This window comes from Sciurus carolinensis, chromosome 16 (assembly GCF_902686445.1).
Source record: "Sciurus carolinensis chromosome 16, mSciCar1.2, whole genome shotgun sequence".
Lineage (NCBI taxonomy): Eukaryota > Metazoa > Chordata > Mammalia > Rodentia > Sciuridae > Sciurus > Sciurus carolinensis.
In genome coordinates this window covers 55,947,344-55,961,416 of record NC_062228.1, presented here as the reverse complement: position 1 = coordinate 55,961,416, position 14,073 = coordinate 55,947,344, and the positions used below count along the sequence as shown (strand labels likewise).

Genomic DNA, 14,073 nt, shown 5'->3' with positions numbered 1-14,073 from the left:
TTTTCCTCACAGGTGACATGGTGCCTTACCTTGTACACATCCTCCTGCACACTGCTTTTTCCTTCTTAAAAATAGATATACGTGCAGGACACTGTGGGTACACACCTGTAATCCCAGCAACTGGGGAGGTTTAGGCAGAAGGATCACGAGTTCAAGACCAGCCTGGGCAACTCAGTGAGAGCCCGTCTTAAAAAAAAAAAAAAAAAAAAAAGCCAGACCAGGTGTCCTGTACCTGTAATCTCAGTGGCTCCAGTGGTCATGAGTTCAAAGCCAGCTTCAGCAACTTATCAAGGCCCTAAGCAACTTAGCAAGACCCTGTCTCAAAATAAAATATAAAAAGGGCTGGGGATGTGGTTCAGTGGTTAAGCACCCCTGGGTTCAATCCCTGGTACCAAAAAAGAAAAAAAAAAAAAAAAAAAAAGGTCTTAGCTGGGGTGTAGCCCTGTGTGGTTCCTTCCTCCCAGCACCAAAATAAATAAATAAATAAACAAAATAGAAAGCATAAAGGAGGATGCTCATAGGTTCTACAAAAATACTACAGGTTTTATTTGAGACTTGCGCATCCTCAGACTTTGGTATCTTCAGTGGTGCTGGACCCAATCCCCTGAGGACACTGAGTCACATCTCTGCTGGTTGATGAATCACGGAAGTCGTTCCATGTCAGAACATGGGATCTGTCTCATTCTATCTGATGCCTCTAGGTGTTCTGTTCTGTGGCTCTGACTTGTAGAATAACTGAAGGAATGGACGAACTGCTGAATGAACTGGCCGCCCAGAGGGAAAGCTTGACCCTAATCCTGTGGGATCTAAACACCACCATTGGATTAAGTCTCCACACTCTTAATACTATTAACGTAAGACTTTGGGGATTCAACTTCAAATCATAGCAGTCCAGCTCTTTCATGCTCAGCTCAGTGATGCCTCCTGGTCCAGGAAGCCCTCCCTGATCCCTGGGCTGTGTGAGGTATCTTTTGGGACTCATCACTGTCTGGGGATGTGTCTGTATCTTCCACTGGACTTTTTGTGTCCTAGGAAGATAGACCAGGAGTATAATGGATACTGCTGGGTCCCTAGCACAGCAGGGTTTAACACGGTGCTCAGAATAAATAACAATCCCTTGAAGAAATGTCCCTGCTTGGAGAGGAGCTAAATGCAGGTGTAGCCATGGTGTCTGATGAAGGATGAAGGTGTAGACCCAGGCCAGAGACACCTGAGTTCAAATCACCTGCTCAGGCAGTGGGTTTGGGCCTCCGTGAACTTCATTATCCTCATTTCCTTGCAAGTCAGGAAAATGGGTGAGACTGTCTCAGGTATTGGCAGAGATAAGATAATGTCTGAATAATATCTGAAGATATTAGTTTTTTTTGTTTGTTTGTTGTTTGTTTGTTTTTTGAGCTAAGGTTTGGCCCTGTTACCCAGGCTGGCCTCCTAGGCTCTAGGATCCTTCTGCCTCTAGCACCCAAGCGGGGCTAGACATAGGAGTATGCCAGTGTGGATAGCTGTGAACATTCATTTATTTTAAAAACTATAAATATTATTCAATAAATTACTCTGTATCATTGAAATTTTATAGCAATGTCCCTGGGACAGCATCCGGAGGAGGTCCCCAAAGGGAGGTAGATCTCAACTCAGGCTGTGAGGGTCCTTGACATCATCACAGAAAGGAATTTAAGGATGGGTCAAAGTGAGGCACAGGTAGATTTTATAAGAGGAATCAAGAAGTGCACATTCTGAGAGGCAGATAGAGTGCAGTCCTTGGTGACTTGATGTGTGGATCATTACCTACTAGGGGTTGTTTTCTTTTGTTTTTAATGAAAAATCTTTATTAATTTTCCATGAGGGAGTTTTACCCCTTCCCTTTGTGAATTTGTAGAGTACTACATTGGTGTAACATTGGGGGATTGATAGAGGGTGTGACATATAGCCCAAGTTACCGATTCTAAAAATATGAATCTCAGAAATATCTATTTGTTGAGCAAAAGCATTCTCAAAACTGTTTTTCTTTGAGGTACAAATGAAGAGAGAGGTTCTTTATGGACCTGTGGATAAGGTCTAATAATTGATTTAATAGTCCCAGAGGCTCCGAAAGTGAGGTAGGAGGATCATGAGTTCAAAGTCAGCCTCTGCAATTTAACGAGACCCTAAGCAACTTAGCAAGACCATCTCTAGATAAAAAATAAAAAGGGATGGGTATGTGGCTTGAAGGTTACGTGCTCCTACGTTCAATCCCTGGTACCAAAAAAAAAAAAAAAAAAAAAAAATAGTGTTTGTGATCAAAGTATGTGAAAGTGAAATTCAAATTTGGGCTCTAAGTTTGTACTTTAAGTCATGGTCCCTCTTGTATTGTCCCACATTCTCCTTTCTACCTATCCTGTCTTTTGGCCTACCTCAATGTGAGGAATAAGCTTTTATCAACTGCATTTTATATGCGAGAAACAAATTTTAAGAGATGACAAAAAAAAAAAAAAAAAAAAAGAACTGGGATTAAGATGTTCCAAACCGGGTTGGGGGTATAGCTCAGTTGGTAGAGTGCTTGCTTTGCAAGCACAAGGCCCTGGGTTCAATTCCCAGCACCGCAAAAAAAGAAAAAAAAAGAAAAAGAGATGTTCCAAACTGGGACGTTTTGCAAATGAGACACTTAGGATTTACCTACACGTCTTAGAAACGCTGGAGCCGGGTTGCTGTTGTGTAAGGACTCCAACCTACAAGTTCAATTCCCTTGACTGAAAAAGAAGCAACCTTTCAAAGTCCCGCCCCCTCTGGACAGCGTCCTGCCCTCCTGTGCCACGCCCCTTTAGGCCCCTCCCCCGGATCTAGACAGTGTGGTTGTTTTTGTCGTTTCTCCTCCTACCCGCTACTGCAGGGTTGCTCTACACTGAGTTACATCTCCAGCACCCCCACCCCCTTTTTTTTTTTTTTTTTTTGAGACAGGATGTCGCTAAGTGCTGAGGCTGGATTTGAACTTTTACTCATCCTGCCTCAGCTTCCCGAGTGGCTGGAATTAAGACGTGCGATTCCTCCTTCTTGGGTGACTAGCTCCTCTTGGGTCTCAGCCCCGCCCCTCGCTCTCAGTAGCGCTCGGAACCAGCCGCAGCCAATCGCCGCCCGCGGGTGGGTCCCGCCTTCTTAAGCCCCGCTCCCCACCTTTAATCTTGATAGCTTCGGCCAAACCCGCTCAGGGCCACGTCGCTCGCCCAGGGAACTTCTCCCTCCGACGTAGCAGCTACCTCCCTCGATACCTGGCTTCCACCTCCTGTGCTCAGGGACCTGAATTTCCCCTCCCCGACCCATGAGTGTTAAATTTCTTCCTCCTGGAGCTTCGCTTCCCGGCCTCCAGACTCGGATCCCCTAGCCTTCAGTTTTCAGGACTCGGGATCTGCGCCTCCCGGAGCCAGGAGTCCCGTATCTACGCCACCTGGATTTAGTTTCCTGCAGACCTCTGCCACCTGCCACTCTCAACCTCCCGCAGCCACAGACCCCACGTTCCAGGCTGAGAAACTCCTGTATTCCCAAGGCCCAGGGCCGAGAAACTCGGGCGCTTCCAGCCAGCTTGTGGGCATTTGACAACGCGGAGAAGAGCAGAGAAGCCCTAGAGCCCAGCTGAAGGAACTTAGCCACCCCAGCTTCCGAGAGCCAAGGAACCTCGGCACTGTAAACTCACAACTCCAAGGAGCCCTCCAAAGTTCCAGGGGAAGTTTAGGACTCTCGGTCCTAACGCCGGCGTCCTGGGAAGGGGCCCCAAGCGCTCACAGCTTTCAGGCACAAAGAAACCCCCGCGTATCCCATCATGGTGGCAGATCCTCCTAAAACCGACCCCAAGGGGTTCGCGGAGCCCGCCGCGAATGGTGGACCAGCTGTGGGTCCCGGAGAGGACCAAGTTGCGACTTTAGGTGGCTGCTGCAGTTCCTGGACCCAGGTGCGCGGTTGCCTTCGTGCCAATCTGCTGGTGCTGCTGACTGTGGTGGCCGTGGCGATTGGCGTGGCGCTGGGGCTGGGGGTCTCGAAGGCAGGTGGGCTGGGCCCACAGCACTGGACCGCCTTCGAGTTCCCTGGCGAGCTGTTACTACGCCTGCTAAAGATGATCATCTTGCCGCTGGTAGTGTGCAGCCTGATCAGCGGCGCCGCCAGCCTGGACCCGAGTGCGCTTGGCCGCCTGGGCGGTTGGGCGCTGCTCTTTTTCCTGGTCACCACTCTGCTCGCGTCCGCTCTCGGTGTTGGCTTGGCTTTGGCGCTGCAACCCGGCGCCGCGTTTGCCGCCATCAACGCCTCTTTTGAAGGGGTCACCGGCTCTGTCGAAGAGACCCCCAGCAAGGAGGTGCTGGATTCGTTCCTGGATCTTGCGAGGTCAGATTCTGCCCGCGGAGGGGTCGGAAAGGCTCCGGTGCTAGGCGTGGTGGAAATGGCAATGCCCACGTGGGCAGGAGAGGGCTTTGGGCCCTCTAGAAAGAGGCATCCTCTCTAGGGCCTTAGGAAAATGGGACAGTATGATGGAGGGAGCGCTGATCCCTTGGGAGAGTGAGAACTAACTACCCCGGGGAAGGGGCTTCTAAATTTAGGAACCTGGGCCCGTAGGGACGCTATAAAAGGGCGACAGGCAAGGAGGTCTTATAGAGGGAGGAGGAAGAGGACTGCTCGGGGCTCTTGTAGGACATAGGGTCTTCCCAGAGGGAAAAGAACCCTGTTAGGAAAAAGGGACCCTGAGGACACCCCCAGTTGGATATGGAATATTGATGAGACGCCCCATCTTAGGGCCCTTGGCTGCCCAAAGATTCCATCCGAATGACCTGGATTGCAGCTGTTGCTGTGAGTCCCTATATAACTTCTCAAGCTTAGTTATTAAAAAAAAAAAAAAAAAAAAAAAAAAAAAAAAAAAAAAAGAACCAGGGGCAGAGGCTTTGGGATTCCTAGGTAAGGAGCCACAAGAGGACTTGAGGGAATTCAAGGAATTTTACTTCCCAGCCCCTTGGCTGCCCACACCACGTGTCACCTGGACACAGCCATGTTTCTTTTCTCAGCCTCCTTTCCCCTCCCAGGTTAGCTAGCCTGACCACTTCCTCTTTCTATCTTCCAGCTCAGTCTTGGCCACCCTCCCACCTGCCACCCCCACCTTTCTATCCCTCTTCTTCCTCTGTGTAGCCCCCCTTCCGCAATGGGCCTCCCCAAAGTGGATCCAATTAGAAAGGGGAACAGATTAATTTCCTTCTGCCCTCCACTGCTCCTGACTTTTGAAGAGTGCAGATTGGGGTCTTCATGGCCTTGCCTTTGAGACCTCTGATTCAGTGTCTCCAGATTGGGGACTTCCTGGAAGTGTGTGTGTTTGGGTGGGGGGTGGAGACAATGAGTCATGGGGCATCCCTCCACCTCCAGACATCAGTGCCGGCTGAGAGGGGAGACTTGCCAGGCTTGGGGTCCACAATTGGGGTGGGTAACACCTCCTGGCTGAGTGAGATTAGCTGAGTTCTGGCCCAGCCCTGAGCTGCAGGCAGGCACACCCACCCCCAGGCTGTTTATGAGCTCCCCACAACAGTTTCAAAACAGCTGTAATTCCTGCTTGACCTTTAGTTCCAAGACTTAGCTGGAACATTTCACAGTCACGCAGCCTATAACCAACCAGCTGACCTGCAGCTGGACACAGACACCCGGAAACACTGAGACATGTGGCCTTCACCAGCTGTTAACACACATGCCCACTGGGGACCAAACACTCTTTGGCAGTTGCCATTCAGCTATCAGAGCCACCCTAATGCCTAAAGCCACACGGACACCTGTGACCGCACATGCATGATGATATTCCACTGTGGAATGACTGTACATCCAGGTCAGTTTGTGTAGAGTGCTAACTGCAGTTCGCAGCACGTGGGACATGGGTGGGTTGGCTGCTCTTTCTACCTCATGGCAGACAGCATCACACAAGAGTGGTCCTGTAAGCAGAAATGCATATTCATGACATGAGTGACCAGCCCTTGCCACCCTCTCTGGGCCTCTCACTGGCCTGCTGCTTTCCAACCTGCCCAGATCCTCCCCACATCCTGCCACCTCCCAGCCCCCCCCCCCCCCAACCAGCCCTTTTCTCAGCCCTCCAGGAAGTAGCTGATGCAAGACATGGAGGGTATGAAGTCTGCTGCATGGGGTGGTGCGAAGGTTCAGGGAGGCCCTGCCCTAGCCTGCCTCAGGATCCCAGCATTCTTTACTTCAAGCCCACAATCCCCTGGGCTTGGAATGCCGGGGTGGGGGGGGCACATATCAGAATCCCACACCCTGAAAAGATGTGCAGCCAGGTCCCACTGTCCAGCCAAACCCTGACTGAGGGAGGGAGGGCCACAAATGGGGCCTTACATTGCCCTCACCCCTCAAAGAAGCCGAGCCAGCTCCCCAGAAACCCCCCTCTCCTCCCCTATGACAGTACCTAATAACCCCCATATGTCTATTTCTACAGAAATATCTTTCCCTCCAACCTGGTGTCTGCAACCTTTTCCTCTGTGAGTTCTCAAGGGTGTCCTAAGGGGCGGGTGGGTAGGGAGGGAGGTAGCCACTTGTAGCCCTTTCTACCTGATTTTGAGCCATCCCTGGGAAAATGCATGTGGCCACATGGGACACATGTTATCAAAGGGCTCTTGGGTAACCCCTGAAGCTCATCTGTGCCCTTCCCAATTAAAAAAAGATCATGAACCTGGCATGGTGGTGAACGCCTGTAATCCCAACTACTCAGGAGGCTGAGGTAGGATGGCAAGTTTGAGGCCAGCCTGGGCAACTTAGTGAGTTCCTATCTTAAAAAATAAAAAGGGCTGGAGATGTGGCTCAGTGGGGTGGCTGGGGTTGCTGGCAGGTGGCTTTGAGCTTTGTTGGTCCTAGCATGGGATGGGGACCTCCATGACAATGGGCACTGATTCTTCTCACCCCCACCTGCAGTACTCTACCACCTACCAACTGAGAAAGATCAACGGGACCCAGGTGAAGGTGAGAGCAGGGGCAGTCTTTGTTGACCCTCTGGGTCTTCTAACAGTGGGATTAGATTTAAATTCTGCCATCCTTTCCCGATTTCTGATTTTTCTGCCTTCTTGATTTGTCTCTCCATGAAAGAGGTTTCCAAGGGCTAGGGATGTAGCTCAGTTGGTAGAGTGCTTGCCTTTCAAGCACAAGGCCTTCGGTTCAATCCCCAGTACCACAAAAAATAAATAAATAAATAAATAAATAAATAAAAAATAAAGAAATGTCCAGGCTCCTCTTTCCCCCTCACCCCCCCACCCCATTCTCCCCACTCCCCATCCTGCCTCCCCCTCCCCTTCCTCCTACCCTCAGACTCAGCCGGAGGCATCTTTCCAAAGTGCAGATCTGACCCTAGCTTTCTATCACAAGGCAAGGGGTCCCCATCAGATAGGACCTCAACCCCATCTTGTGACTCCCTCTGTCCAACACATTCTCCTCTAGCCACCGTGACCAGCTTTCATTTCTAGGTTGTTGTATATTGTTTTCTTTCTCTGGAATATTCTATGGCCCCTCCTCTCCTCCAGTCTCAGTTCAGATTCTTCTCCCTCTGGGAGGCTCTTCTTGATGCCCCCTCATCCTCCAAGGTGGCACCTCCTCTCAATTCCCACCTCCCCTGGGGTCCCCCATTCCAACCCTGCTCACTCTGGGAGGCCCCTGATGACAGGTCTCTTTCCCCTGGGCCTGTACTCTGAGCCTTGGGAGGAAGGGGCCCAAGGAGCTATCTTGTCTCTGCTGGGTCAGGTGTGCCCAGGACAGCCCCTGGTGACTACACGGCGGCTGAGTTCCCTCCTCCCACCCCATCTCTTCCTGGCCTGCAGGTGCCCGTGGGGCTGGAGGTGGAAGGCACGAACATCCTGGGCCTGGTGGTGTTTGCCATCGTCTTTGGCGGGGCCCTGCGGAAGCTAGGCCCTGAAGGGGAGCTGCTCGTCCGCTTCTTCAATGCCTTCAATGATGCCACCATGGTGCTGGTCTCCTGGATCATGTGGTAAGTGGTGGGAGAGGGGCCAAGCACGGCTGTGTATGTGGTGGGGGACCCTCTGCACACTCCTTGGAGACAGATGACTTGCATTCAAATCCAGCATTGACCATTCCCTGGCTGTGTGATGTCAGGCAAATAGCTTTCCAGCTCTGTGCCTCAGTTTCCTCCTGTATAAAATGGCAACAGTGTTGTACTCCATGAGTCCTGAGGCTCTGATTCTGGCACATTCTCGATCTTTGTGGAAGGTGACAGAGGACAACTAAGCTGCGGCTGCCGCTTGGTTAAAGCACCTCAGTTTCAGAAATTGTGAGGATATGTTCGCCTTTGAATGAATAAGCTACTGTCACTCAGGTAAAGTGTGTTAGGGCGGGGGTGTGGCTCAGTGGTGGAGTCCTTGCCTAGCAGGTACAAGGCCCTCCCTGGGTTTGATCTCCAGCTTTGCAAAAAAGAAAAGAAATACATTTTTTAAAAGTGAGGCTTTAAACACCTGGCATCTAGTGAACATTCACTGAATGTTAGCTGCGATTATTGTCATTATGACTTGTTAAATGATCCCAGACAATGAGAAAAACAACCTCATACAGAGGCCTGTGGCTTCCCTGTTGTCTCCATGTGGTCTGGTGCTGATTCTTAGACTCTTCCCCTGGATCTAAAAGATCAGGAATTGGGAGAGGGGACAGGATTGCTGCTTTTTTAACAACACCTCCCCACCCAACTCCAACATCTACCCTGTGTCCACTGCCCAGATCAAGTGTGTCTTGATTGACACAAGAACTTTGCTGGGAGACCAGGTGGTGGTGTGGCCAAGAGCAAGGCTCTGCTGCTTCAGCGGCAAGCCCTCCCAGAAGTTGCTTAGCCCCTTTGTGCCTCAGCCTCCCCACTGGGATGATAGGGTAAATGGTACCAGCCTGGAAGGGCACAAATGAGTTCATACGCATAAAGTTCATGGAACAGTTCCCGGCCTATAACCTGTCATAGTAGATGACGTTAGCGCATGTTTGTTTCACACTGTCTTGTTTAACTTCTGGGCATGTGCCACTGGCCGGAACTTGGGCATCTGGCCACACCTAGCTGCACAGGTGGCTGGGAAGAAGAGGCTGGGGAGACAACTAAGGAGACTTAGCAGTCAGGCCGTCAGGGAGGGGACCTTGGGAGGCCTGTTGAAGAGGCATGAGCACTCTGGGGTGGTCCCTCCAGGAGGGAGTGATGACAGTCCCATCAGAAGTATATCGATGACTTAAAGAAAGCCTTCAGCTCCTTTCAGCTGACATCTCATTTCACCCAGCAGTTCCTGGGAGGTTGGCAACATTCTGGGTCCTCTTTCTTTTCTTTCTTTTTTTTTTAGTTGTAGGTGGACATAACACCTCTATTTTATTTATTTATTTTTATGTGGTGCTGAGGATCCAACCCAGTGCCTCACACGTGCTAGGCGAGCGCTCTACCACTGAGTCACAACCCCGGTCCCTGGGTCCTGTTTAATAGAGCTGTTCAGTGTTTGATTATAAGAGACTCGTTTATAATAGGAGCGCTGTGTGGGCTGTTGTGAAGATTCAGTCATGATCAAGGGCTCGGTAGGTCGTAATGCCTCATACCCAGGAGTATTAAGACCTGAACCACGACCTTTTTGTTTTTCATGATGTGCTGAGAATATTGATTCAAGGTTTACCAGCTACTGTAACAAGCAAACCCAGAACACAAATGAGTCATGCGGGTGGATGTTTCCTTATGTTAAGTTCAGATCTGGGGACACTCCTCCAAGCAGTGATGGAACGGGAAGACTTTTATCTCCTGGCTTCTCTTCCCTCAAGGGGAAGTGCCTGGAGGAGGCAGCAAGTGCCTGGAGAAGGCAGCAGAAGCTTCCGCAGACTGGACTGGGAGTGGAGCCCATCTTCAATGCACATTGCCACGGGCGCCTCCTGACCTTGAGGGAGGCTGGGAAGTGGGTGCTGACCACAGTACCTGACCTTTGTGGACATGTGAGCCTCAGTGATCTATCTCTTGGGTGGTTAGGTACGCTCCTGTGGGCATCCTGTTCCTTGTGGCCAGCAAGATTGCGAAGATGCAGGACGTGGGGAAGCTCTTCACCAGCCTTGGCAAATACATCCTGTGCTGCCTGCTGGGCCATGCCATCCACGGAATCCTGGTATTGCCCCTCATCTACTTCATCTTCACCCGAAAGAACCCCTACCGCTTCCTGTGGGGCATCATGACACCGCTGGCCACTGCCTTTGGGACCTCCTCCAGGTGTGCTGATACCCACCAGGACAGGAATTTCACACAGTGGAACATGGAGTGCTCATACATTTTGGAATTCTGGTGTTTTGTGGGATCCCTAGTGCCTTGTGGGATGGGGTGGGAAAACAAAGGCAGGCTGGACCTGGGTAGTGGGAGGGGTGGGCAGGCGTGGCCACACAGTAGTGGGCGTGGTTTCATGTGGGGTGGGCAGGGCCTGGGTCTTCTCGTGCGCTCACCGCCCAGCTCCGCCGCAGCTCCGCCACGCTGCCGCTGATGATGAAGTGCGTGGAGGAGAAGAACGGCGTGTCCAAGCACATTAGCCGCTTCATCCTGCCCATCGGCGCCACGGTCAACATGGACGGTGCGGCGCTTTTCCAGTGCGTGGCTGCTGTGTTCATTGCACAGCTCAACAGGCGACCCCTGAACTTCGTGAATATCATCACCATCCTGTGAGCGCTGGGCGGCTGTGGCTGGGACCCCTGGACCCACTGGACCCCGTCTCCTCCCACTGCAGAGGCGTTTACCTCACCGCCTCTCCTCCTCCTCCCCCAGGGTCACAGCCACCGCGTCCAGCGTGGGGGCAGCGGGCATCCCCGCAGGCGGTGTCCTCACTCTGGCCATCATCCTCGAAGCGGTCAACCTCCCTGTCAATGAAATCTCCTTGATCCTGGCTGTGGACTGGCTAGTGTGAGTGTGGGTTTGAGGCTTGGGGAACTCAGGGGAGCCCCTGGTAAAGGGGACGAGCGAAAATGTCACTGAACGCCTCTGGGCAGAAGACCCAGGAGGGTGTTCCAGAGGGAAGGGGTGGGACCTTGAGCCTTCCAGTCAGAGGGAAGGTTGGCATCTTTGGGGTTCTAAGGGGAACCCCAAAGAGGAACTTCTGGTGAACCAGAGTGGTGAGTAGAGACTGTTCTTAGGCTAGGCTGCTTGGGTTCAAACCCCAGAGTTATTATCCACTAGCTGTATGACCTTGGGCAAGTACTTCATCTCCCCATGTCTCAGTCTCTCCATCTGTAAAATGGTGAGAAGAGACTCTTGTTAGGGTTTAGAGGACTTAATATACATACCTCCCTTCAAACCTCACCCAGTAAGTGGTAAATTCTACTTAATTATTCATAGTCATGATGAAGCTATTGAGTGTAAAGATTGGAAAGTTTGGTTTCAAAAGTTATGTATGAGCCAGTCCTTTGCGGTGGCACACGTCTGTAATCCCAGCCGTTCAGGAGGCTGAGGCAGGAGTATGGAGAGTTCAAAGCCAATCTGTCTCTAAATAAAATATAAAAAAGGGTATGGCTCGGTGGTTAAGCATCCCTGGGTTCAATCCCTAGTACCTAAAAATAAGTTACATATGAGTTACTTTGTGTCTCAGGAACATGGCTCCTAGGTATACACCCTGGAGTATTGAAAACTTAGGTTCTCACAAAAACTGGTGTATAAATGTTCATAGCAGCATGGTCCAGAAGAGCAAGCAGGGGAAACCACCCAATTGTCCATCACTAATGAACAGATAAACAGAATGTCCCAGCTGTACACTGGAATAGGCTTCAGCAATAAAAAAGTACCAAGTACCGATGCATGCATACACCTTACAATGTGGACGGCCCTTGAACATGTGCTAAGAGAAGGAAACTATTTACACAGGACCATATATTATAAAATTCCATTGCTGTAAAGTGCCTGGAATTGTCAAATTCATGGAAACAGAAAACGGTGTGGTTGCCTAGGACTGGGGAAGGGAGGAACTAGGGGACGAATGCCTCCTGGGTACGGGGGTTTCTTCTCGAGGTGATGAAATATTCCAGAATTAAATCATGATGGACGCACAATTCTGAATTTACTAAAAACCATCAAACTATACACTTTAAAGTGCACATCTCGTGTTAGGTGAATTATATCCCCATTTTTTCAAATGGCACATAAGCACAAAAAACATAAGGAAAAAGATTCTTGGGGATTCTAGGGAGGAGAAAGGTCTGAGGAAAGGAGAACCTCAGTCTGCCATGGGGAGAAAGGGTGGTGGGTCTTTGGGGGGCTCTAGGAGAAGGGAGGGATGATTTTGAGGTTCTGGAAGGAACCAATTATGTGTTGGGGGAAAAAAAGATTATTTGGGTGGAGCAGGGAGATTTTTGGGGATTGGAGGTAGAGAAAATGTGAGGGACCCTTTGGGATTCTGGGAGACTCAGGGGAGGTATGGGACTCCTGGGGGTTGAGATGAAGAGTCTTTGAGGTTCCCGGAGGAGGGGATGCTCAGGATGCTGAGAAGATGGGAAGATGAGCTCTGGGGTCTAGGAGGGATGGGGTAAAGGAAGATGGCACTAGGGAACCCTCAGAGTCTAGGGGGACAGGCAGGAGGCTTGGGCCTTGGTGACTTTCCTCTCCTCTCCTCCCTCTCACTTCTCCATCACTGGTACCCTTTTAGGGACCGGTCCTGTACCATCCTCAACGTGGAAGGTGATGCTCTGGGGGCAGGACTCCTCCAGAGTTATGTGGATCGCACGAAGACGCAGAGCACGGAGCCCGAGTTGATCCAGGTTAAGAGTGAGGTACCTCTGAATCCACTGCCGGCTGCCACAGAGGAAGGGAACCCCCTCCTCAAACAGTATCAGGGTCCCCCTGTGGATGCTGCCACCTTTGAGAAGGAGTCAGTGATGTAAACCCCTAGAGGGACCTGCCTGCCCTGCTGAGGGGCACACTGGACATTGGGGTGGACAAATGGACAAACTGGGACTCTGGGGGCTGCCTGCATGCTCTGGGGAACCAGCACTCCTGCCCTGCACTGGACAGGAGATGGGGTGGCCTCACTACTGGGGTATGTGCCTGTGTTGAGTGTCCCCACCCCGCAATGGTCCTCAACTCCTGTCCCCACCCAAGGCGATAATATTCCCCCAACTCCATCCAGACCCACCTGGCCTTGCCTGTCTCCAGGTAGGTCACCTTGTGGAGTTCTGTGGCCTTTGGGGGCTGCAGGTGTGTGTGTGTGTGTGTGTGTGTGTTGACCACTGAACTTTCTCTGGTACATTCCACCTGCTCCCCAGGCGCTCTATTCCCTCCACAGTAACAAATATTCCCCGGATCCCTGGGGGAAGGCCAAGGATAAATATTGTCACTCCAAAGGACACTTTCTAGCAATAAAATTGTCAAGTATATTTAATCAGGTGTTTTAAGACATTGAATTAAAGCACCAACCATGACATCAAAAATATGATAAACTGAACTTCATTGAAAAAAAAAGTCTGTTCATCAAACCACCAGAGGAAAACAATTGGGCAGTTTCTCTTTTTTTTCTGCATGAAGTTTTGGGGGTTTTTTGGTACTGGGGGTTGAACCCAGGGGCACTCTACCCCAGTGCTTTTTATTTTTTACTTTGAGACAGGGTCTTGCTTAGTTGCTGAGACTGCCCTCAAATTTGCAATTCCCCGGCCTCAGCCTCCCGAGTTGCTGCGATGATAGTTGTGTGCCACCATGCCCAGCCTGGGCAATTTCTTACAAAGCTACAATGGACACCATGCAATTTAGGAGTCACACTCCTGGATATGTCAGAGAAAAGAAAACTTCTATTCGTACGAAACCACGAATGTTTATAATAGTTTTTTTTTTTTTTTTTTGGTACCAGGGATCAACCCAGGGGTGCTTACCCACTGAGCTACATCCCCAGCCCTTTTTTGTTGTTGTGGTTGTAGACTGACACAATACGTTTATTTTATTTACTTTTATGTGGTGCTGAGGATCAAACCCAGTGTCTCACACATGCTAGGCAAGTGCTCCACCACTGAGACACAACCCCAACACCCCACTCCCAGCCCTTTTTTGTATTTTATCTGCAGACAGGGCCTTGCTGAGTTGCTTAGGGCCTCACTGAGTTGCTGAAGCTG

At 50.7% G+C, this 14,073-nt stretch overlaps 1 protein-coding gene across 2 annotated transcripts; it reads left to right on the top strand.

Annotated features, from left to right (window-relative positions):
* Nucleotides 1-2,999: 2,999 nt before the first annotated feature.
* On the top strand, nucleotides 3,000-13,773 carry Slc1a5 (solute carrier family 1 member 5). 2 transcript variants are annotated; one of them, XM_047529752.1, is made up of 8 exons: nucleotides 3,000-4,344; nucleotides 6,437-6,479; nucleotides 6,910-6,957; nucleotides 7,806-7,972; nucleotides 9,977-10,210; nucleotides 10,456-10,650; nucleotides 10,754-10,888; nucleotides 12,621-13,773. In XM_047529752.1, the coding sequence occupies exons 1-8, from the start codon at nucleotides 3,788-3,790 to the stop codon at nucleotides 12,853-12,855; spliced, it is 1,614 nt and encodes a 537-aa protein (XP_047385708.1). In that variant the 5' UTR covers nucleotides 3,000-3,787; the 3' UTR covers nucleotides 12,856-13,773. The 2 variants fall into 2 exon arrangements, with proteins under 2 accessions (XP_047385708.1, XP_047385709.1); XM_047529753.1 differs by lacking the exon at nucleotides 3,000-4,344 and adding an exon at nucleotides 4,893-5,818 and having other exon boundaries at nucleotides 12,621-13,772.
* Nucleotides 13,774-14,073: the final 300 nt, after the last annotated feature.